At 48.9% G+C, this 22,948-nt stretch overlaps 1 protein-coding gene and 2 pseudogenes across 1 annotated transcript; all 3 read left to right on the top strand.

Moving 5' to 3' along the window:
* The first annotated feature begins 4,899 nt into the window (after window positions 1–4,899).
* LOC135448738 (inositol 1,4,5-trisphosphate receptor-interacting protein-like 1) lies at window positions 4,900–6,361 on the top strand (annotated as a pseudogene).
* A 4,871-nt stretch (window positions 6,362–11,232) lies between these two features.
* LOC135448737 (inositol 1,4,5-trisphosphate receptor-interacting protein-like 1) lies at window positions 11,233–12,893 on the top strand (annotated as a pseudogene).
* Window positions 12,894–20,644: 7,751 nt separating this feature from the next.
* LOC135448652 (inositol 1,4,5-trisphosphate receptor-interacting protein-like 1) lies at window positions 20,645–22,167 on the top strand. Its single transcript, XM_064714858.1, has one exon. It carries the CDS (start codon window positions 20,645–20,647, stop codon window positions 22,097–22,099), a length of 1,455 nt encoding a protein of 484 aa, XP_064570928.1. The 3' UTR covers window positions 22,100–22,167.
* The last annotated feature ends 781 nt before the right edge of the window (window positions 22,168–22,948 follow it).

Genomic DNA, 22,948 nt, shown 5'->3' with positions numbered 1-22,948 from the left:
ACAGGTCTGAGCTTGGCTGCACCGTGGACATTGTTAACACCCATTAATTTTCTTGACTTTCTATTTCCCAGCATTTTCATTTGCTTTGTGTACAATTTCTTTTTTTATTTCAGCAGATGCCCTACTTTAATAATGAGAACACACTGAAGTAAATCACCCTTTGAAAAAGCATTTATAATTCTGCTCTTCAAGTCTTTGTGGTTTTATTGAGTTTGAAAACATCAAGAAAAGGCAGAGACTCTGGGATTAGCTTTGCAGAACTGGTGTAAACAAGAAGCAGCATGTGGCTTCACTCTGTCAACTGCAGGTTGTCCTTTCACATATAAATCTGTTTGACCTTAGAGGAAAACAGGAAGACTATGAATGAAGGTAAGCAGCTTCCGAAACACTTACATGTTTGAAGATCTTCCTTAGGGTTACTGGAAAAGGGTTTGTTGAAACAGGATGTGCCGTGTTTCCTTTAACTTCTTTTGAAGCTACACGTCAAAGGTGTGCTTCTTCCTCAGATTTAAATTATTGCTCTAAAATAAGGACAATTCTTTTGTGTCTCTCAGTCTTCCAGCCCCATGAGATAAGATAAAGCCCTTTACATGTACAAATGCAACACGTGTTCATCATTCTCAACAGACATGAATATAATACAACTGGATTATTTCCTCAGTTCATCTGAGGGGAAAATAGGTGACAAAAACATGAAACTCATGGAAGATCATGAGAATTTCAATATTGGTGATAGCTGCCATGGTTTGATTGTGTGGGTAAGATGCCAGGAAACCTCATCTTTCTTATGCTGTCTCCTCCAGCCTGTATATATATACTAAGTTGGGTTTCCCTCTAAGCCCCTCTCCAAAGGGGCTATTTTGTGCCTGCATCTCCAGAAACCTTTGATTGCAAGGAAGTTTGGTGACCTTGTTTTTTCTCTAGCTCTGGAACAGGGAATACGCATCAACTTTTCTCAGTCTGTTTCTTCATACAAAGAATCTTTAATAGCCTGCCTGTGTATCTTTAATTACCACTACAGATTGTTTGGATGTGAGAGGAGTGTCCCATCATACAGCATCTTGTTCATCCTTGGGTTGACACCTCCACAGGGAACAAGGGAGGGAAAACACAGTTCACTGCTAGGATGCTTGCAGATAGGTTGCTTTGAGGAAGAAAGGAAGAGGGAATTCACTCAGTGGAATGATTTACTTGAAGCCATTCCTCGTAAAGGTAAGAGTATTTTCCATTAGCATTGACTGTTCTGACTCAGTTTCCCCACAGGGATCTGGGTACTGTGTTAGCTTGACTCCATCCACCCCAGTCATGAAATCCAAGCACTTCCCAAGTGCTGGGAGCTGCCGTAGGTACAACACCCTCATCCAAAGGCTGATGCTGGCATTTCACAACTGCTTCATAAACACACTGATAACCTGTCTAGATAGCTGGGAATGTAAATGGGAACACCGTAAGTGGTGAACCAGCCACCATTACCTTTGTCCATTGGGAGATCATGAATACATCCCACCTAGGTGCAAGTTATCACAGAAGTCATAGAATGGTTTGGGTTGGAAAGGACCTTAAAAATCATCTACTTCCAACCCCCCTGCTGTGGGCAAGGAAGACACCCACTATGTCAGGAAGGGCCATGCTCAGGGCCCCATCCAACCTGGCCTTGAACCTGCCAGGCAAGTTAATAGAACTCTTTTTGTAAATCAAAACAAATTTCTGCTGGCAGCACCTCTTCTCTTGAGTCTCCAACCCGTTATGGTGTCATAAGTTCTGACAGACCTATTCAATGGTATTTGTTTCTCAAGAAGAAGCTGAAGAAATGGAAGTGAAGCCTCATCTCTATAGCTTTCAGTTGTGGGAAACCAACAGATCCAGCTACCAAGAACTTCTCCACAGCCCATAAATTGACAGGACTTCTGCTGGTCCAATTCCCTTGGGACTGCCCCACTGCCACCCAACCTGTGACTTGTAGTTACAGCAACAAGACCCACTGGCCTGCCCAAGGCTGTGGTGGGTTGGGGTGCAGTTCCCTGGCAAGGGGTGGTGGCAGAACGTGGCTATCATGGCACTGCACACCTCGTGCTCAGGTGCTGTGAGGGCTGGCAGCTCCCTCAGGGTCCTGGAGCTGAGTGAGCTAACACTGTGGTCTCTCTGTCCCACTGCCCCCAGCCAGGGAGCAGGGCAGACCTGGAGGCTCTCAGCAGCCCTGCTGAGTGTTCATAGAGCAAGTTCATGGTGATGAGACAGGACAAGTTCAAGTCACAGAATAACAGAATCACAGAATGATGAGGTTGGAAGAGATCTCTAAGATCATCAAGTGCAACCTATGCCCTAACACCTCAACCAGACTATAGCACAAAGTGCTATGTCCAGTCTTTTTTTAAACACATCCAGAGATGGTGATTCTACCACCTCCCTGGGAAGAGCATTCCAGTACTTTATTTTTCTTTTGGTGAAAGATTTATTCCTAATATCCAACCTATACCTTCCCTGTCAGACAAAATCTTTCTTTTCTGTGAGAAAAAAGTGAGAAAATCATCCTGCAGCTCAGCCAGGCAGGGCTGTGGGGACTGGGCCAGGCCGGGTCTCCTGGTGGACTTGGCTTTTTGGGACCCATGGCTGGGCTGGGCAAGCTGGAATGAGGAATCTGCAATGCCCCTGGAACACAGACTGACAGCCCTGCTTTGGGCGGGGAGGTGGATCCTGGGCCAGGGAGGACAGAAAGGAAGCTTGGATGAGCTGGTCATAGCCCTGGCAGTCATGGAGGCAGTGAGTTTGGTAAGGCAGTTAATTAACTGGAGGCAGTGTGTCTGGTAAGGCAGTTAATTAATACTTTTTGTTCCTGAGCTAGGAGAGATCTGTGAGGCAATTAAGGGGCCAGACAAGGAGGAGCCATGCTGACTTTTTCCACCTGCATTATTTACCCAGTCCACTGCAGGGAAACCCAGGCAGTGACATCCAGTGGTAACAGAGGGCAGGGAACATTTCCTCCTGTAACATGATGTGCTGGGACAGGGTTTTCTTACACTGAGTCCTCTGTCCTAAGTGGATCCTTTCCTCCTCCACATCCCAGTCATGCCCACAGTTTAGCCATTTTCTTTTTCTACATATGGCATCTTACCTGCAGCATTATGCATTCTGTGTCCTTAAACAGATTATTGCCTAAAATAAATTCCAGTTTAATGGAAAATATTATCAGTTTCCATGGGAATCACCATGTCATGGTGGTTGTACTTCCTGTTGTGCTTAGGGCTAAAACCATTAAATAATCAGTATTTTTTACACTTTCTTACAGTTTCCCTATAAATATCTATTCCTCATAATGGGTCAGAACATTTAGTCTTCAAACGTGGGTCATTTTAGTTTTTATGCTGTGATCTTATGCCAGATTGTCAAATACTTTGGCTAAAGTATTCCACGGAGATCCTCCTACTTCCTAGTTTGTTATTTCAGGTCTGCAAAGCCAAATTCCTGTGGATAGCTATCAGTTGTCAAGGAAATGGGCTGATATTCATGAGTGAAGAAAATGCTGAAGTTGCTCACTTGCCTTTGGTAGCTGGCTAAGACCTCTTGTGTTCAGGAGGTAAGGGCTGCTGTGTTAAGCAACCCAGCATGGAGAATTACTCAAGTGCTGTGTGAATCCTGCCTCACAGCATTGGACACAGTGATCAGTTGGGCCCAGAAGGAAGGGAGAGGTGTGGGAAAGATATTTTAAGAAAATTGGTTTTATTTTTCTTTATCTCACTCTGATTCAAGTGGTAGTGAATTAAATATGCTATTAACAGATGAGCTTGAGCAATCTCTCCGTTCTTGTCTCAGCCCACAAGTCTTTGGTCCTTATTTTTTCTCTCTGTCCAGCCAAGGTGAACCGACCGCAAGTAGTGAGTACTGGTGCCTGCATTCCCCACCAAAGTGAGGCACAGACACTCGACAGAGGAGGCATTTGCTCAAGATGCCATTTATTGGCATCTTTGCACAGGGTGAAATTTCCAGAGGTATTGGGCTCTCTCACATAGAGAGAGCATTCAGTGTCCATGTGGTAACACGAGGCTCTAGTTCCAGGCTCCTTGCCACAGCCTCTTCATCTTTGGATCTGACTCCCAGACTGAGCTTTTGCTGTTAGAGAATGGTGCACCAAAAATTACAAACACTGACAAAGCAATGTCTTCTCCATGTCCTGTGTGCTCAGGAATGCGGCACCTCCTCCCCAGGAGTCAAGGATGGGTGGACACTCCTCCAAAACAACAGTGAGGGTACAGAGGCCCTTTAGTAGTACCACACACTTGGATCCACCACAGTCAGATCTTCCACTCCACTGTGAATTGTGTCAGCACGAGAGCTGCTCAAGCTGTAGCTATAACCCTCTAGAAGGTTGTCCCAGAAGCCACACCTCTAGTCCTTCCACAACTTAACCTGCAGTTCGGTGTGCACTTTGTGTGCATCCAGCCTCTGATTGCTTCCGGCTACACTGAATGCCTGAGTGGGGGTGGGGATGAAAGGCAGGGCTGGCTTGGCTGGGTTGTGATTATGCTGTGACACGTGTGGCATCATGGGGGACGTGTCACAAAGGGGGCAGCTCTAAAACGCCCCAGCAGGTAACGCTGGCCCTGCATTGCTTTGGCAAGTGGTGAGTGCACACGTGGCGAGAAGGCTGGGCTGGGAACAAGGGCTGGGGCAGAAACGCTGCCCCTGGGGCTGGGTTCTCTCTCTCGTGGGAGAGCCTTGGGCAGGCCACAGGGCTGATGCAGCTGCTGCTGGGGCAGTGAGACATCCCTTGCTGCCTGCCAGCTGTGTGGGGCCCTGTCCTTCCTGCCTCCAGATCCCTGTTATTCCTATCCCTGCTGCCCTCATTGTCATCTCCCTCCCTGCTGGCCCCATTTAAGCCTGCTCTTCATCCTCCTGTAGACCATGGACGCCATAACATTCTTTTTCATGCTTCTGGAAAGCCTCATCCAGTACATGCAGCCTGTGGGTGATGTTTTGGATGAGGAGAAACATCTGCGCATGGAGCTGCGTGGAAAGCGTTTGGAGAGGAAGAGAATTAGACTGGAGCAGCAGGTGGAGCAGCTCACCCTGAAACAGAGTGGAGGGGTCTGGGGTGACCAGCTCTGCTTTGCTTTGCAGCCCTGGCAGGTCTGGGCTGTTGCTGGGCTCCTCATCCTTCTCTTGGGACTGTATTTCTCCTGGAAAAAAAGGAGTGATGAGGCAGAGAACAGCAGCGAGGGAGATGAAGACCATTTTTCTGACAATGATCTGAAATGGCTTCTAGACGAGCGCATCCGGTGGCCTGTACAGGACCTGCAGAGAGGCTGCGAGCGGACAATAGACCTGATGGACAATTACACAGTTTATTTTGGACATGTTTTGTCAAACAGTTTCTACCCAGCCCTGCAAAGAGCCATCGGGGTGGGCAGTGCCTTTGAAGGCTGGAGTCCCCGTGAGCAGGATGTGGTGTACCGCGTGCTCATCCCCATGACTCCTCCGCGAGGCCACAGCTTCCACCTGGAGCTGGACAGTGCAGGGCAGAGGCTCGTGAGGAACTTCCGTGTCCGCGTGCAGCTGGAGTGCACCTGCACCAGGGAGCAGCAGGCTGAGAACATGCTGTGCTTTCTGCACCACCCCGAGGAGGAGCTGAGAGGAACCAGGATCCCAGCCTCCTGGACACCCTGTGCACCGGCTCCTACCTGGACGTGCAGAAAACTGCCCGCTGGTTCTACCAACTGGTGAGAGCAGTCTGGCCAGCTTTGCCTCAGTCCCACAACTGGCACTTAGTGCTGCTGCCTTCCACACGCTCCTGCCAATTCAAGGTGACCAACGGCAGGGAAAGCTTCAGGACTGAGATGGTCTTCGGGGTGCGGAGAGGTGACTCTGACATCTTTGTGAGCAGCCAGTCAGGATATGCTGGAACCCCAAGCACTCTGTGGCTGGAGACCTATGATGTGGCAGAGATGAAGTTCTTCAACCACATTGCTAGGCAGGCCCCCCTGACAGCTTGCACCTGAGATGCCTGCAGCTCTTCTCCCATCTTCAGCTGGGCTTCGGCTTTTCCACCTACACCATGAAGACCATTGTCATGCACCTCCTGAACACCGTTCCCGTGTCACGATGGCGCAGGAGGTATTTTTTGCGGCGCCTGGGAGATATCAATGCGAACCTGCGCCGCTGCCTGGAGGAGAAATGCCTTAAGCACTTTGTCATAGGCAACAAGAGATTGCCTCAGGAGATTAGCTTGCCTCTGGACATTGCATCAGCTGAGCCACCCAATCTCTTCTATCATCTGGCATGGTATCCAGTTGCCCACTCCCAGGCAATGAGCGAGTACCGGGATCTTCGGCATCGGCTCACAAGTGTGCTGCTCAATGGCTGCTGAAAGAGGTGCTCATTAACAGAGCTAGGTTTGTGGGCCTCGTGGGCAGTAGCAGAAAACCAGCTCATAGTGCCAAGAAAAAGAGAAGAGAATGTGGGATACAGAGAGAGAAGGTAAAATGCCATGCAGCAGCCCTCTGCCATCAGCAGAGCTGTGTCATCTCGACAGTCTCCCACAGCATCCACAGTGATGACTACCATGTGGAGGCCCAGAGAAGCTGACTTCCATTGCAGGGTAGATTATGGTGATGCACTCCCCCTGCCCCTGGCTGCACTACAATATGGGAAACACTCATTAGGCCTTGGCCTTGACAAACTCCATTTGTACTTAGCCCCTTTTGAATGTATACGAAACTTTATTTGTTCCCAGGAACTAACAGGTGTCTAAGGAACAGCCTCAGAAACTTATTTTTCTTTCCTGACTTTTTCTGACTACGAACCCAAGTGGAATAACCTTTTTGTTGACAAACTTTCAAATAAAGATAAAAGACCTGAATGATGGAAAACTACTATGACTAAAGCCCACTCTGTTGCGAGTGTAAAGCAGTCTATGTCAGACCTTTTGAGCTCTTGATTCCCAGAACATAAGGGACCAATGTGTGTGTCTCTAACACTGGACATTGGATGGCACTGGAGCCAACCAGGGACTGTTGATAATAGCCAAGGCCTGCTGATATTAACACGCTGTGAGAAAGACCAAGATTTGTCTGGAAATGGGGGACCAGGAGGAAATATGGCAGCACTTTTCTGTGAGAAAGAGCCACAGCACAGTACAGCATAAGCACAAGAATAGGGCCAAGAAGAGGGCATGGACTATAGTGTAGGATTCAGACACCCAAAAACCATCAAAGCCATCTGAGCCATGTCCAGGAAGGCCTGAAAGAAAGGACTGTACATGCTAATTAATTGACATAGACAGTGGGAAACCTGTCTTTAGGGCAGAGAAACCTGTGAATAAAAAGGTAACCCCCAAGCCTGGGAAGTGCCCTCAGGACCCTGGACATCTCATAGACCAGACAGGCACAGCTGGATTGATGCTGAACCCAGGGTTATCTCCTGGATTGGCATTGCAGCCGGGATTGACATTCCATTAACTGGATCAACACTGTAACCAGGACTGGTGTTCTCTTTTTTCTCTCTTTTCTTCGTCTTTTTCTTTCTCTCTTTCTTTAATTCATCTCTCCCTCTTTAATTCCTCTCTTCCCTTTAATCCTACCCTTTTATCCAAAACCCACTGCCATGTGCTTTATAATAGGAGGGGGACAAATATCGATTTCCAAGCCCAGTGTGTAGTTAGTTAATAAAGTTTTCTGATTGTTTGTGGGCCCCCTGACTTTTGTTATTCCTTTCAATCACAAGCATTTGCAAATCTTTGGTGCTTCCTTCCCCTTAAGGATGGGTCGTCACCCTACAGAGGCTACAAAGATGACTTTCATCACCCTTTCCTCTCATACTGTCACAGCCAGGGTGACCATTTTAGGTGGACCCAGAAACTCTTGCTGGCAGCTCCAGCTGGTCAGGGACCATGCAGGAGGTATCGCTAATATTCCTCCTTGTGGAGGAGGAGAAGCTGCCCATCCTTAGACACTCCCTGGGGAAAAGCTGACACAGATCTGAGAATGCAGGACATGGAGAAGGCACTGCTCAATTGGCAGGGGAAATTGCTGCCACATCTTTCCTCTAGAGTAAAAGGATACTCATGGAGTCAAATCTAATGTAGCTGACCAGGGGGCTTGTGAGAGAGAGTGCAGTTACCACTTGGACACTGACTGCCATCCCTTTTCTGAGAGAATCTATTCCCTCTGTGAGCTTCACCCAGTCTCTAATGGATCACTGAGCCAGGATGATGACACTGGTGGATGATGCTATAAGGAATGAAAGGAAATCTCTTGATCAGTCGTACACAAAGTCATACTCATGGTGCACCTCAGCTTCTTAGTTGCAAATGGAAATATCACAGAGAAGAGCTAAACAAGCCCAAAAAATTCCTTAAGTCCACAGTGAAAATAGCTTTTTGACATGGGTACTGTGGGAGCCAACTAGGAAAAATGCCCTCCTAGACCTGTTGTTTGTCCATAGAAATGCTCTTGTGGGTGAAGTGGTGATTGGTGCTGTCTTGGCCACAGTAATCAGGAAATGCTTGAGTAAAAAATCTTAAGCGTTAGGGAAAAAACTGTCTGTTGAGCTACTCCTAAGGCTTGTGGGAGAGCAAGCTTAAGGAACTAATTAATAAGAGCACCTGAGCATGTAGTTTCAAGGGTACTAATGTCCACAAATGCTAGTCCTTTTTATTAGAAACATTTCCATAAGAGCACAAGTCTGATAAAGAAGGGCTGAGGGAGGTGGGGTGCGGAAGCTGGTGGGCCAACAAGGAAAGAATCCACTGTACTACCGTAGAGGGAAAACTCAGAACCACCTTTTAGGGTGAGGAAAAAGGCTTCTCCCAGCATGCCTCGTTGTGACATGCAGATTAAATGTATCCCATTGCCCCTTCCCTCTCACTCCACCCCTGTGCCCTCATCCCATTGGCCCTAGTGTTCTGTCCCACCCCTCAAGATCCCTCTATAAATCCCTGCTTTCCCAGCTTTCCCTGCCTGAGTGACTCTTGGACTATTTCGAGGAAGAAGCTTGGTAAAGGCTCTCCTTGGAACTCCACACAAAGACCCCATCTCTTCTTCTGTGTCACTTGAATCATAAAAGAGCTGAAATCACCCAGCATGAGCACAGACAGTGAGGTGTCTTTTTTTTAAGAGTCTTCTTTGGGAAGGTCATGGCACTCTGAACGCCGCCCACTGCAATATTGGGGGTGTTTAGCATAGAGAAAAAGTGCCTCAGAGGGGACCTTGTGGTTCTCTACAGCTCCCTGAAGGGAGGTTGTAGTCAGGTGGGAGTTGATATATTCTCCCAGGTGTGGCAGGGCATCTTACTCTGCTCAAGAGCTTGATGCCAAATTTTGCCCCAAACAGGCAGAGTGACTGCCTAATCAGACTCAGCTTAAGTCGATTAAGCAGGAGGTATTTTTATTAGCGACACGTCGGAGAAATCACAAAATAGATTTCTGAGTTCACATAGCAAAAGCAAGCCTTATATACAATTTTGGGTATAGGATTACATCAAATCAGATACATAATCATGCATATTCATATGGGGCGTGGTGTAGGCGGAGCGTGGGCGGAGCGTAGGTGGAGACATCTCTTTTGGGGAATCTTCAGGTGGTCGTTCCTGTTGCCTTCACCATAGACGGGGTCTTTCCGATGAGTCTTCCTCTTTAAACTTTTGAACTCTTTTCCTAATTTGGTCAATTCTCGGTGTATTTGGCTTAGATCTCGTGGCTTGGCAAAACTCTTAGGGTCGTTTTGACATTGCTGGCTCTAAACCTGCTTAGCTTATTAGTTTCTCCTATACCTATCTCTTCTCCTGTCATGATGCTCTACCTTTTATCTAATTTATTGCTCTGTTTTCTTAGTGCTGTGCTTTCTCCGTGTGTTCTAGTGCTAGGCCCTTCTTTACATGCCTCTCATTCCATGTTTTAACCCATTACTTCTGGAAGGCTATCTGCTTTAGGGCTTCAAGCTGATCTGTGGTTTGTTAACTGCTCAGGTAATTCAAACAGGATCAGCAGTCTTGCAGCGAGTTCTTTTGGAGCCATGGAGCTAACAGTGGGCTGGCATCTCCCACCTGCCAATAAACATCTTACTGTTGAAGTGAGACCTGGAAAAAGAAGATAGATTTCTGACTGACAAGCACCAAACTTTCACAAAGTAGAAGTTTTCTGTACATTTCTCTGGAAATGTGTGATGCTTCTCCTGTGGACAAGGACACTTGTTTTGCAATTACTGCCATGGAGGTTAAGTGAAAGAAATCTGCATTATTATCATCATCACAGTGGTGTGTAACATTTGACTCCTGATCAGTGCTGTTTCCTTGACAGCACTGAAAGCTTTAACATGGTTACCTTCATGTTGTACATAGTTTGTTATGCTGTGATCTACTTCTAGTTCCTTTTAGTTTTATACTGAGTCGTAAGTAACTATGACAGAGATCATTTATCTATTATCTCCTGTCCGTTTAATAAATAATGCATTTTATAAATAGATTTGATCTTTAGGACTTGCAGACAAGAGAGATTTCTTAAATATGAGCTGTTGACAAAATCTTGGGCTAAGGAGGGGCTTGTCTGAAGATTCCATTTGTCCAGTGACACAAGGAAGCAAGCAGTACGACCAAGGAAAATGACGTCAAGTTGTATCACATGTAGATATTTAGATTGGATCTTAGAAAAAGTGCTTTCATGAAAACTAATATCAAGCATGGAAACTGGCTGCCTAGGGAAATAGCTGAGTCACCTTCTTGGAGGGATTGAAAAGGCATGGAATATTTGAGGACTCAATTTATTAATAGAGAAGGCAGTGTTAAGTTTGCAGTTGCACTGTGTGATCTTCAGAGACTCTTCAGTCTCACTGACACTGAGACTTCAGTATAGCTCAACCAGTGAGGAGTCAAAGCTTAAACTCAGTGATCCTCAAGGATGCCTTCCAACAGAGATATCTATGAGATTGCCAATGAAGGGCAGATGAAAATAAATCCAAAAGAAAGAACAATGGGAACTCTTTGAAAAAGCTTCACTAAAGGGCCACTCTGATTGCCTGAGCCAGGGTGGGGATAAAGAGTGGGGTTGGCTGGGTTGTGACATCTGTGACATGTGTGATGTCACAGGGGACATGTCACAAAGGGGGCAGCTCTAAAAGGCCCCAGCAGGTAACGCTGGCCCTGCATTGCTTTGGCAAACGGTGAGTGCACACGTGGCGGGGAGGCTGGGCTGGGAACAAGGACTGGGGCAGAAATGCTGCCCCTGGGGCTGGGTTCTCCCTCTGCATGCAGGGACAGCCCCTCATGGGAGAACCTTGGGCAGGCCACAGGGCTGATGCTGCTACTGCCTGCCAGCTGTGTAAGGCCGTGTCCTTCCAGACCTCAGATCCCTGAGGATCCCCATCCCTGCTTCACCCAATGCTAACTGCCTCCCTCACAGCACCACTCAAGACCTTCTCTCTATCCTTCTGCAGGCTATGAATTCCATAGTATTCCTTTTCTTGCTCTTGCAAAGCCTCATCCAGTACCCACAGCCTGTGGGTGATGTTTGGGATGAGGAAACATCTCTGCACATGAAGGTGCAGGCAGAGCAACAGGAACTGGAAAGGTTTTGGCTGGAGTGGGAGATGGAGCAGTTGGCCCTGGAGCAAAGTGGAGTGTGGAAGTATTTGCAGCTCTTAGCTGTTGCTCTGCTTCTGGTCCTTCTCTTGGTCCTTTGGTTTATGGGGTGCAAAAGGAGCATGAGGAGAGAGGAGCCTGAAGAAGAAAGTGTGAATGCAAGTGAAGATGAGGGTGGAAATGAAGTAGATGATCGTGTTCAAGAGAACATAGGAAGGATGTTAGTGGAGTGCATCCAGTGGCCTGTACAGGACCTACGGGCAGGCTGTGAGTGGACAACTGACCTGATGGACAATTACACGGTTTATTTTGGACACATATTGTCAAACAGTTTCTACCCAGTCCTGCAAAGAGCCATCGGGGTGGGCAGTGCCTTTGAAGGCTGGAGTCCCCGTGAGCAGGATGTGGTGTACCGCGTGCTCATCCCCATGACTCCTCCGCGAGGCCACAGCTTCCACCTGGAGCTGGACAGTGCAGGGCAGAGGCTCGTGAGGAACTTCCGTGTCCTCGTGCAGCTGGAGTGCACCTGCACCAGGGAGCAGCAGGCTGAGAACATGCTGTGCTTTCTGCACCACCCCGAGGAGGAGCTGAGGAGGAACCAGGATCCCAGCCTCCTGGACACCCTGTGCACCGGCTCCTACCTGGACGTGCAGAAAACTGCCCGCTGGTTCTACCAACTGGTGAGAGCAGTCTGGCCAGCTTTGCCTCAGTCCCACAACTGGCATTTAGTGCTGCTGCCCTCCACACGCTCCTGCCAATTCAAGGTGACCAATGGCAGGGAAAGCTTCAGGATTGAGGTGTTCTTTGGGGTTCAGAGAGGTGACTCTGACATCTTTGTGAGCAGCCAGCCAGGATATGCTGGAACCCCAAGCACTCTGTGGCTAGAGACATATGATGTGGCAGAGATGAAGTTCTTCAAGCACATTGCCAGGCAGGCCCCTCCTGGCAGCTTGCACCTGAGATGCCTGCAGCTCTTCTCCCATCTTCAGCTGGGCTTCGGCTTTTCCACCTACACCATGAAGACCATTGTCATGCACCTCCTGAACATCATTCCCGTGTCACAGTGGTGCAGGAGACATTTCCTGAGGCGACTGATGGATATCAGCGAGACACTGCTCTTATCCCTGGAAGTGAAATGCCTCAACCACTTCATTGTGGGTAACAAGAGCCTTCCTGAGGAGATCAGTTTGCCCCCAGATGTTCAAACAGCTGAGCCACCCAACCTTTTCCATCGCTTGGTGTTGGATCCAATTGCCTGCTCCCAGGGGATAGGCGAGTACTTGGATCTGCAACGTCGGCTTGTAGCAATCCTTAGACCTGATGATTGAAAGAAATTCTCCTGCACAGAGCTGTGCTTGTGCTGCTTGCAGCTTGCAGCAGAGAGCCACCTCCTAGTAAAAATTTGGTGCTTTAAGGAGAAGAGCATTCATGCAAAGGCTCTGGCAAAGGTCCCACAGCCTCTCCTGCCGCCTCAGCTGGCAGAAAGCCATGGGAGGGTGTATTCTACCTCCTTGTATCATCTAATTTTTCAAAAGAGGTCAACCAGATCAACATAAAGCCCTGCAAGAATTTCCCCCATCCTAAGAATGCGCATGAAGAAAGCACATGCCGTACATGAAGGACGAAAGTCACCAAACCCAACCTGCAAGATGCAGGTTTTCCCTGCCTTTGAGAAAGGCCAGAAATTGAGGTAAGAAATAAAAGGGAATGTGGGAATGAAAAAGAAAAAAAGAAGCAGGGCAAAAAGGACCAAGAAGAGAAATTAGCACTACTTGCCTGGGATGAGTCAATGAATGGAGTCTGTCCTTCGTCCTGGAAGGAAAACCTTTATGGAACCATTGGACGAACTGTGTTGGAGATCACCTGGAATTTTGTATATATAAGATTATAGATTTTTATTTCATAGATATTGATAGCATGTGTACAAATTATATACTCATAAGTTTATAAATTATCATATAAGACAGTAAAACAATATTCTCACAGAAATAATATTTTAAAAACATGTAAATATTATGTCATGGTAAGAAAGAATTCTAAAGAGTTGAATATGTGATTCTGTTAAAGTAATAACTGGAGAACATATTTTAGTTTCACTATCTGTTCTAAAATGTATTAATACTGTTAGTGCATTTATGTCTGGAAGGTTTCTCATAAAATAGATATAATTATTACATATAAAACATACATATTGCGTATATACTATATACATTATATATTATTACAGCTACGTAATATATATTATATTCCATATGTATATGATATATTACATATATGATACAATTTTTATGTACAAGTAAAGCCTTCTCTAGTGTTGCTATCTGCTGGATCCCATATTAACGCTCCATAGTTTGCGCATTTCAGAGTGGAAAGCTGGAAACTGCTTTACACTAGTTTCAATAAAATGCAAATTTGCAGAATCTGGGGTGTGCAAGAATTTATAGATCTCAGTCAGGCCTATAGTAGCGATAAATGTCACACACTGAGAATCTGGGCTCATGAATAGACTCCTTACAGCTTGAAAAAGAAATGAAGTCAAGCCAATCCAGCCCCTCAGATCACAGAATCACAGAATGGCTTGGCTTGGAAGGGTCCTTAGAAATTGTCTTGTTCCAGCCCTGATGCCAAGGGCAGGGACACCTTCCGCTAGGCCACGTTGCCCCAAGGCCTGTTCAAGGTGGCCGGGAACGCGGCCAGGGATGGGGCAGCCACAGCTCCTGTGGGCAGCGTGGGCCAGCCCTCAGCAGCCTCCGAGGCCAGAATTCCTTGCCCATCTCCAGCCTAAGGCCGCCCTGTGTCACTGGGAAGCCACTGGCCCTGGCGCTGCCCCTGCAGGCCCTTGCCAACAGCCCCTGTGCAGGTCTCGCTGGCTCGCGGGCGGGCTGGAAGGCGGCACCGGCCCTAGAGGCCCGGATAGCACGGGTGAGCAGGGCCAGACTGACGGGCCCTACGGCATATGGAAAACCAGCGCCCCTGGCGCTCGGCACTCGGCTGGGGCTGGAGTGCGAAGACCTGGAATTGCACCTATGGATGAGGCAGCTAGGGCACACTTGCTGGGGGACACGCGGGTTGACGAGGGGTAGGTTGGGGCCAGCCACCAACAGGGGAGAACACCCATGGGCAATGGCGCCGAAGGGCAAAACGATTTAGGGAAGGGAGGAGAAGGGCAGAGGGCCGCATGGGGACGTAACAGGGGATGGCTGAGCACTACTGACACCTGGAACCATAAATACAAAGTAAGGGAGGGGCCCCGGGACCACAGCCAATCACCATCCCCAGAGAGAAGAAGGTTCTCGAATGCTGGGAGGAGAGGGAGGTGATTGACTGAGCCCAGGGAGGAGAAAGCATTTACTTATAAGGGAGAATAGGGGAGGAGGAATTATATAACACAACTGATTGAAAGCAGGGGTTGCTAAGGAAACCAACTGCCAGAGGAGCAGTGGCGGGAAAACTGGGGAGGGAGGAACCATTTACAAGAACAGGGGGATACAATACATAAAATGGGGGAGCAAACTTAAAAACACACCACAACAGCAGGCAGGGACTGGAAGGCGGCGCGAAGTTGCCCCTGGAGAAGGCCTCGGAGAGCGCTGGGGCCAGCAGTGCCGCCATGAGGGCAGTGAGCGGGGCCTGGGCTATCCGTGCATGTGGGAGGGCACACAGCGGGCGCTGAGGCCCTGGCAGCTGGAGCTGGGAGCTGTGCAAGGCGGCCGGCACAGAGCCCTGGGCTCCCACAGCTCTGCAGCCCTCATGGCTGAGGCAGCTGCCCGGGCACAGCCAGCTGGGGACACGCGGCCGGCCAGGGGACACCCGCAGGGCTAGCCGGCTCTGGGGCCAGCCCAGGCCGCAGCAGGGAGCAGCCCATGGGGCTGTGCCCGGCCAGGAAACGACTCTGGCCGGGGACAGGGCTCCGGGAGCAGGGCAGCAGGGCTGGCAGTGCCGGGCACAGACACAGGGGCACACATGGCTGCAGTCACAGCCTGACTGCCCTGGGGCGGACCCAAGAGGCAGACCCAACATGGACAGGCAGGAGCTCCTCCCATCCTCTTTGTGCCCACGGGCCAGACTCTGCCTTGATGTATCCTGTGGCCTACCCTTAACCACGTGCAGCATCTTGTACTTGGTCTTTTTAAAACCACATGAAATTGCCATGGTTCCACTCCTTGGCCACGTCCACATCTCTCTGGTTGGTATTCTATCCTTCAGGTGTGGCTACTGCTCCGCTCTGCTTGGTGATATCAGCAAATCTTCTGAGGATGCCCTCGCTCCCTTTGTCTACATCATTAATGAAGATATTTAGAATCACTGGTCCCAAAATAGACCCTTGGGGGACACCACTGGTCACCCATGTCCATCCTGACTCTGAGCTGTTGACCTCTGGAATCATCATGCATGCCATTTCTTATCCATCCAGCAGTCTAGGCACCAAGTCCATCTTTCTAATATAGAGAAGATGTTGTGGGGATCATGTTCAAAGGCTTTATAGAAGTCCAGATAAACGACACCTGTAGCCCTTCCCTTGTCCCTTCATATTCTTGCTCTGTCACAGAAGGCCACTTGATAGGCCAGGCAGGATTTACCCTTGGCTGTCCTGAATCACCTCCCTGTTCTCCATGTGCCTTAGCAGAGCTTCAAGGAGGATGTGCTCTGTGATCTTGCCAGGAACAGAGGTGAGGCTGACATGTCAGTCCTTTCCAGAGTGTTCCTTTCTACCCTTTGTTAAGTTGGTTGTAGTGGGTTCACCTTGGCTGAATGCCAGGTGTTCACTGAGCCACTCAATCACTTCCCTTCCTGGGGGGACAAGGGAGAGAAAATAAGGTGGAAAACAAGTAGTCAGTTGAGATAAGGATGTTGTCTAAAGTGAAAAAACAGAGTTTGTGCACGGAGAAGTAAAGGAGAAAAAAATGGAGTCTCTACTTCTCATAGACAAGTAATGTTCAGCCACTTCCCAGGAAGCAAGCAATTTCTCTGTTCTCTGGTCTTCTCATTCCCTCTGACATACTGGGCCTATCATACCACACACCTTAACAGAGCAGAATGATACTTCCTAAGGAGAGCTCTGTCCAGCTTAGAAACCCAGCCGTGAGCGGCCTCTAGCTGGAGCCAGAGGTTTACGTATTCCACTCTGGTCCTGAAGAAGCGTAACGAGGGAATGGCTGCAGACGTGCTTGCCCTCTCCAGAACGTCCATCTTCCCTGGTTTCTAGTTGTCTTGTTAAAGTACTCTGAGAAGGGGAAGAGGGAAAAAGCCGTTTCCAATCGTTTGCCTAGCCCAAATCACACCCGCTGATGAATAAAGGACAGAATTGCCCACAAAGTACTTGCTGACTTCTCTACTCCCCTCTAGCAGCGGTTTCTTTTGTATGGTGATTTTTAATTTTGCGGGGGTGATGCAAGGAAACAAGCAGAGCCAGCAGTCAGACTGCAAGTTAGGTCACTGCAAAGAAAAGGGGTTAATCTCCCACTCCGAGCTAGCAAGGGTTAATTAAAACATGCCAGCGTGGAATGCTGCAACAGGTCCCAAACGGCTGAGCACAAGGAAGGGAGGAGAACTGGGAAAGGGTCTGGAGGTCAGGTCTGATGAGGAGCAGCTGAGGGAGCTGGAGGGACTGAGATTGGAGAAGAGGAGGCTCAGGGGGGACTTTCTCACTCTCTAAAACTCCCTGGCAGAAGGGTGGAGTAGCCAGGTGGGGGTCAGGTTCTGCTCCCAGGGAACAAGGGACAGGACAAGAGGAAATGGCCTCAAGTTGTGCCAAGGGAGGCTTAGATTGGGTACTAGGGAAAAATTTATCCTCTGAAAGAGTTATTAAGAGTTGTCAAGGCTGCCCATGGAATTAATGGTATTGTCATGTCTGAAGGCTCTTAAGGAATGTGTCAATGTAGCATTTGGGGACATGGTTTCAAGGTGGGCTTGTCAGTGTCAGGTTTGTGGCTGGATGCTCTACAGTCTTAGAGATCTTTTTCAACCTAAACAATTCCATACTACTGTGATGGGGAGCCAGTTTCAATCCAGAGTATTTCGTAATGTCATTTCATAAAGTCATTAATAGCAACCTCAATCTAGTGCTCAACTTTATGCAGCTGCTTTTCCCTGTACTCTCCTCATCTTCACCTTCAGCCTTGGGACAGGAGAATTGGCTTTGGTGGGATCAGTGGTAGTGGGAAAGCCTCATGCCAGGAGGCTGTAGGTTGCTGTACTTCTGCCAAGGTTGGAGCTGCCTCCAGAAAAGGCTGTGATGTCTCTAGTCCCTATTCACATTCTTTGACCACTCTGAGGTGAGTTCCAGGCTGCAAGAGTTGTTGGTCAAGCTGAAGGGAGATCACAAGAAGCACTGATCTGAAACCCGGCTGAACGAAGCAATAGAGAAAGTCTGTTAGCCACATCAATCCCAGGCTGTCTTTGCCAAGCAGATGAAAATGACATGAACACAAAACATGTAGGAAATGGTGGGAAAGTGGCTCATTTCCAAACAGCATGCTTCTAGAGTCAGGTGTGCTTCATGTAACAATGAATGGAAGAAGCTGGTGTGCCACTGTTATGACCCTGTGTTGTTTCAATGTCATTGATCATACAGTGGAGTTATTACAGTATTATAATGATGCAAATGATACATATTTAAATCTATTGCAATATTTTCCAAGGCTTTATAACATTCAGGAAAGGCTTTGCCCAGTTGCCAATGGGAGCAGACGATGGTAGAAAGAACCCACGCTTGGAAGTGAAGAAGACTTGATTTGCTGAAGTCACTTTGGCTTCCCCTCCTGCCATCTGCTGCAGCCTCTGACTTGATGGCAGGACCAATGTGGGGCAGGACACAGCCCAGCTGCTGGCAGCTGTGAGCTGACTCATTCCATACAGATGAGCCTTCCACATTGGCTGGCACCGGGGCTGGCAGCTGAGCCACTGGCAACATGCCACCTTACCCTACTACAGAACCCTCCCAGGGTTAAGCCAGGGGTTGGGTGGCTCTCCCATCTCCTGAGCTCCAGGTGAGAAAAGAGAAATGCTGTTACCTATCAATCACTTGAACTGAAACATCATAACAGGAGAAAGAGATGTGCAAAGGCACGATTTTGAGTTCCATGTAGGCAGCGCTGAGAGCGGACCACTCAAATCCAGGTGTACAATATGGCAAATGCCACAGGTTTTCCTGTGGGGGAAAAAGCTTCAAACAAAAGACAACAAAAACCCAAAACCCAAATAGTTATGCTTGAATTTTCTGTGATTGATAGCTGAGAGAAGCAGCTGCGCAGTGCTGATTGTCCCTTCTCTGCACACTCCTCATCCTTGCTCATCTCAGGGCTCTCCAAAGCCAGGTGATCATTTCTTCCTGCTCCAGCCTGTGCTGAGACCAAGCAGCCCTCCGGTGCCCAGGGCTGTGAGCACGAGAGCTGGTGAAAGTCACTGCCAGCCACACAGCCTTCCCCTCCTAGGCTCCCGAGACACAAGGGCAGAAAGCTGTAATCTAAGCTGGATTGCACTGGCACCTTTGTTGGCCTTGTCTGTCCTCTGGCATCCCTCAAGCCAGGTGGTGTAAATCTGAGCTGCTTTCACGGGGAATTCAGGGTTTGCCCAAAGTGGGGCCTTGCTGAGGGCAAAGGCCATGCAAGGGCTCTGCCTTCTGTTGCCCGTGCCATGGAAGGCCCCAGAGCAAGAGGGCATTTCTTGGCTGCTGAGATCCCCTCTTGACACTCTGGCCTTGCAGGTTTGCCAAATCCACAAGGACATGCAAGGACATTCTTGCAACCATGTTCACTCCAAACCTTCCAAATTTCTCCAATTAAAATTCCAATTTTTCCTTCTGCTTGGAAGGGCATGGATTCCCTTGGCTGATGTTTCTGGCATAAAGGTTCTCCTCCAATGGAAACCCTTCCGGGAAACCTGAACCCTTCTGCTCACTGAGAACCCATTTTGTCTCACTGGATCATGGGAAGTGCAGTTCAAAAGCACCACCTTTCTCTCCTCTGCCAGGAGCTGGTTTCACAGCTCAAATGCCTGACACGATGCAGATGGCCCCAGAAAGGAGGCTCTAGCTTAGTGGGGGTCATTATATCTGCCCAAGGAACAAAGAATATGAGCAGGGGAAAATGACCTCATGTTGCGCCAGGGGAGGTTTCAATTTAATCTCTAGGAAATGGTGGATCAACCAAAAGGTGTCAAGCCTCCAAATAGGCTGCCTAGGGAAATGGCTCTGAGTGACCACCCTCAGAGAGGTCAAAAAGCATCATGGATGTGGCATCTGGGGACCTGGCTGATTGGAGCAGTAGGCAGTGTTAAGTTTGCAGTTGCACCGTGTGATCTTCAGGGACTTTTCAACCGCACTGATGCTGAGATTTCAGTGTAGCTCAACCGTTGAGGTGTGCAAGCTTAGAGTCAGTGATGCTCAAGGGTGCCTTCCAACTGGGATATCTATGTGATTGCCAGTGAAGGGCAGATGAAAATAATTGCAAAAGAGAAATTATTGGAAGTCCTTTGGAAAAGCTTCACTCAAGGGCAGCCCTAAGCAGTCCACCAGGGCCACTCTGAGTGCCTGAGCCAGGAGTTGGCTCAGGGGATAAAGGGTGGGGTTGGCTGGGTTGTGACATGCTGTGACACGTGTGACATCACGGGGGACGTGTCACAAAGGGGGCAGCTTTAAAAGGCCCCAGCAGGTGACGCTGGCCCTGCATTGCTTTGGCAAACGGTGAGTGCACACGTGGCGGGGAGGCTGGGCTGGGAACAAGGACTGGGGCAGAAACGCTGCCCCTGGGGCTGGGTTCTCCCTCTGCATGCAGGAACAGCCCCTCATGGGAGAGCCTTGGGCAGGCCAAGGTGCTGCTGCTGCTGCTGCTGGGGCAGTGAGACAGGCCTGGCGGCCTGCATGCTGTCTGTGGCCATGTGCTTCCTGTGCCCAGATCCCTGAGGATCCTGTTGTCCATCCAGCAACCAGCAGTTCCCTCCCTTCTCACCCCACTCACAGGCTTCTCTACCTCTCCTGCCGACCATGGGTCCCATGATATTCCTTTTCTTGCTCTTGAAAACCTTCATCCAGTACCCACAGCCCGTGGCTGAGGGATTGGATGAGGAAACACGTCTGCGCATGGAAGCACGTGCGAAACACCTGGAATGGGAGAGGCTTCAGCTGGAGCAGGAAGTGGAGCAGCACACCCAGGAGCAGGTGCAGCTCTTGCAGCTCTTAGCTGCTGCTGTGCTCCTGGTCTACGTCTTGGTCCTGTGGTTTATTGGGTGGAAAAGCAGCCTGAGGAGAGAGGAGGATGAAGAAGAAAACCGTGGTGCAAATGAAGAGGAAGTGGGCAATGTTGCTGCAAATGAAGAAGACAATCTTGGAAATGAAGCTGTCAATGAGGCTGAAATGGCAGCCAACAACAACGATGTTGCAATTGCAGTCCAAGAAGAAGACGATTTTGACGATCGCATAGGACGAGTTATAATGCAGCGCATCCGGTGGCCTGTACAGGACTTGCAGAGAGGCTGTCAGTGGACAATGAACCTGATGGACAATTACAGCCTTTACTTTTTGCACGTCTTGTCAAACAGTTTCTACCCAGCCCTGCAAAGAGCCATCGGGGTGGGCAGTGCCTTTGAAGGCTGGAGTCCCCGTGAGCAGGATGTGGTGTACCGCGTGCTCATCCCCATGACTCCTCCGCGAGGCCACAGCTTCCACCTGGAGCTGGACAGTGCAGGGCAGAGGCTCGTGAGGAACTTCCGTGTCCGCGTGCAGCTGGAGTGCACCTGCACCAGGGAGCAGCAGGCTGAGAACATGCTGTGCTTTCTGCACCACCCCGAGGAGGAGCTGAGGAGGAACCAGGATCCCAGCCTCCTGGACACCCTGTGCACCGGCTCCTACCTGGACGTGCAGAAAACTGCCCGCTGGTTCTACCAACTGGTGAGAGCAGTCTGGCCAGCTTTGCCTCAGTCCCACAACTGGCATTTAGTGCTGCTGCCCTCCACACGCTCCTGCCAATTCAAGGTGACCAACGGCAGGGAAAGCTTCAGGATTGAGTTGCTCTTTGGGGTGCGGAGAGATGACTCAGCCGTCTTTGTCAGCAGCCAGACCAGAGAGGCCCACACAGCAAGCACAATCTGGCCTGAGTCTTACGCTGTGGCAGAGGCTGAGTTCTTCAAGCACATTGCCAGGCAGGCCCCTCCTGACAGCTTGCACCTCAAATGCCTGCAGTTCTTCACCCGACTTCCGCTGGGCTTCTGCTTTTCCACCTACACCATGAAGACCATTGTCATGCACCTGCTCAATGTCATGCCCGCCTCATTGTGGCGCAGGAGACATCTCCTGGAACGACTGCAGGATATCTTGGACAGCCTGCGCTTATGTGTGCAAACAAAACGCCTCAACCACTTCATTGTGGGGAACCGGAGGCTCCCTCAGCACATCCATTTACCTGCAGATGTTCAAACCGGTGGGACATACAATCTCCTCCTTCGCCTGGCGCAGCAGCCGGATGCCCACTCCCAGGCCATCCATGACTACCAGATTCTCAAAAAGTGGTACAAAAGAATCCTTCTTGCTGAAGACTGACCCAGTGAAGCGGAGGAGTCATGGCTATGAGCACAGAGCTGTGCTTGTGCTGTTTGCAGCTGGCAGCAGAGAACCACCTTGCAGTCCAAATTTGGTGGAGGAGAGGATGCACGCAAAGGCTCTGGAGAAGGTCCCACTGCCTCTCCTGCCGCCTCAGCAGATGGAGTGCCACGGGAGGGTTTATTCTACCTCCTTGTATCATTTCGTTTTCCCAAAAAAAGCACCCAGACTCCATTCAGCCCTGCTTACATGTGAACTCTTCCACTCCTGAAAAAGCACACAAAGAGAACATGTGTCATACATGCAGGGCCAAAGTCCACCTGCAACATGAAGTTGTTCCTGGCCTTTGAAACAGGGCATGAAAGAGCATGGAAGAAGTGTGAATGTGGGACACAGGAAGAGAAAATAAATGGGGCGAAAAGGACCAAGAGAAAAAATGGGCGCTGCTGGCCGAGGATCAGCCAATGGATGGAGTCTCTCCTTGTTCCTGGAAGGGACATCTTGACGTCAGCATTGGAACAACAGTGTTGGAGCTGACCTGCAATTTTGTATATAGAGGGATCTAGATTTTGATTTCATAGATATATATATATACATATTGCGTATTCCTATTGTAGACTATGCTATTTATAAATTATATATAATAGTAAATTACCATAGAACAAAACAAAATACTAATATGAATATTATAAAATAAAAAATATGTAGTTATGATGTCAGGATAAAAAGTTATATTAAGGAGTTGAATATGTAATTACGTGTAAATACTAACAGTAGAGGGCATATTTAGTTTAACTATCTGATGTGACTGTTGTTAACTATCTGTTGTTCTCTTAGTATGTTATTGTA

This window comes from Zonotrichia leucophrys, chromosome 5 (genome assembly GCF_028769735.1).
Source record: "Zonotrichia leucophrys gambelii isolate GWCS_2022_RI chromosome 5, RI_Zleu_2.0, whole genome shotgun sequence".
In the NCBI taxonomy this organism is placed as follows: Eukaryota; Metazoa; Chordata; class Aves; order Passeriformes; family Passerellidae; genus Zonotrichia; species Zonotrichia leucophrys.
This window is presented reverse-complemented; position numbering and strand designations above follow the sequence as displayed.

What these genes read in the sequence shown, in the direction of transcription:
- LOC135448652 (XM_064714858.1), top strand. Translation starts at nt 20,645, where the DNA reads ATGGAAGCACGTGCGAAACACCTGGAATGGGAGAGGCTTCAGCTGGAG.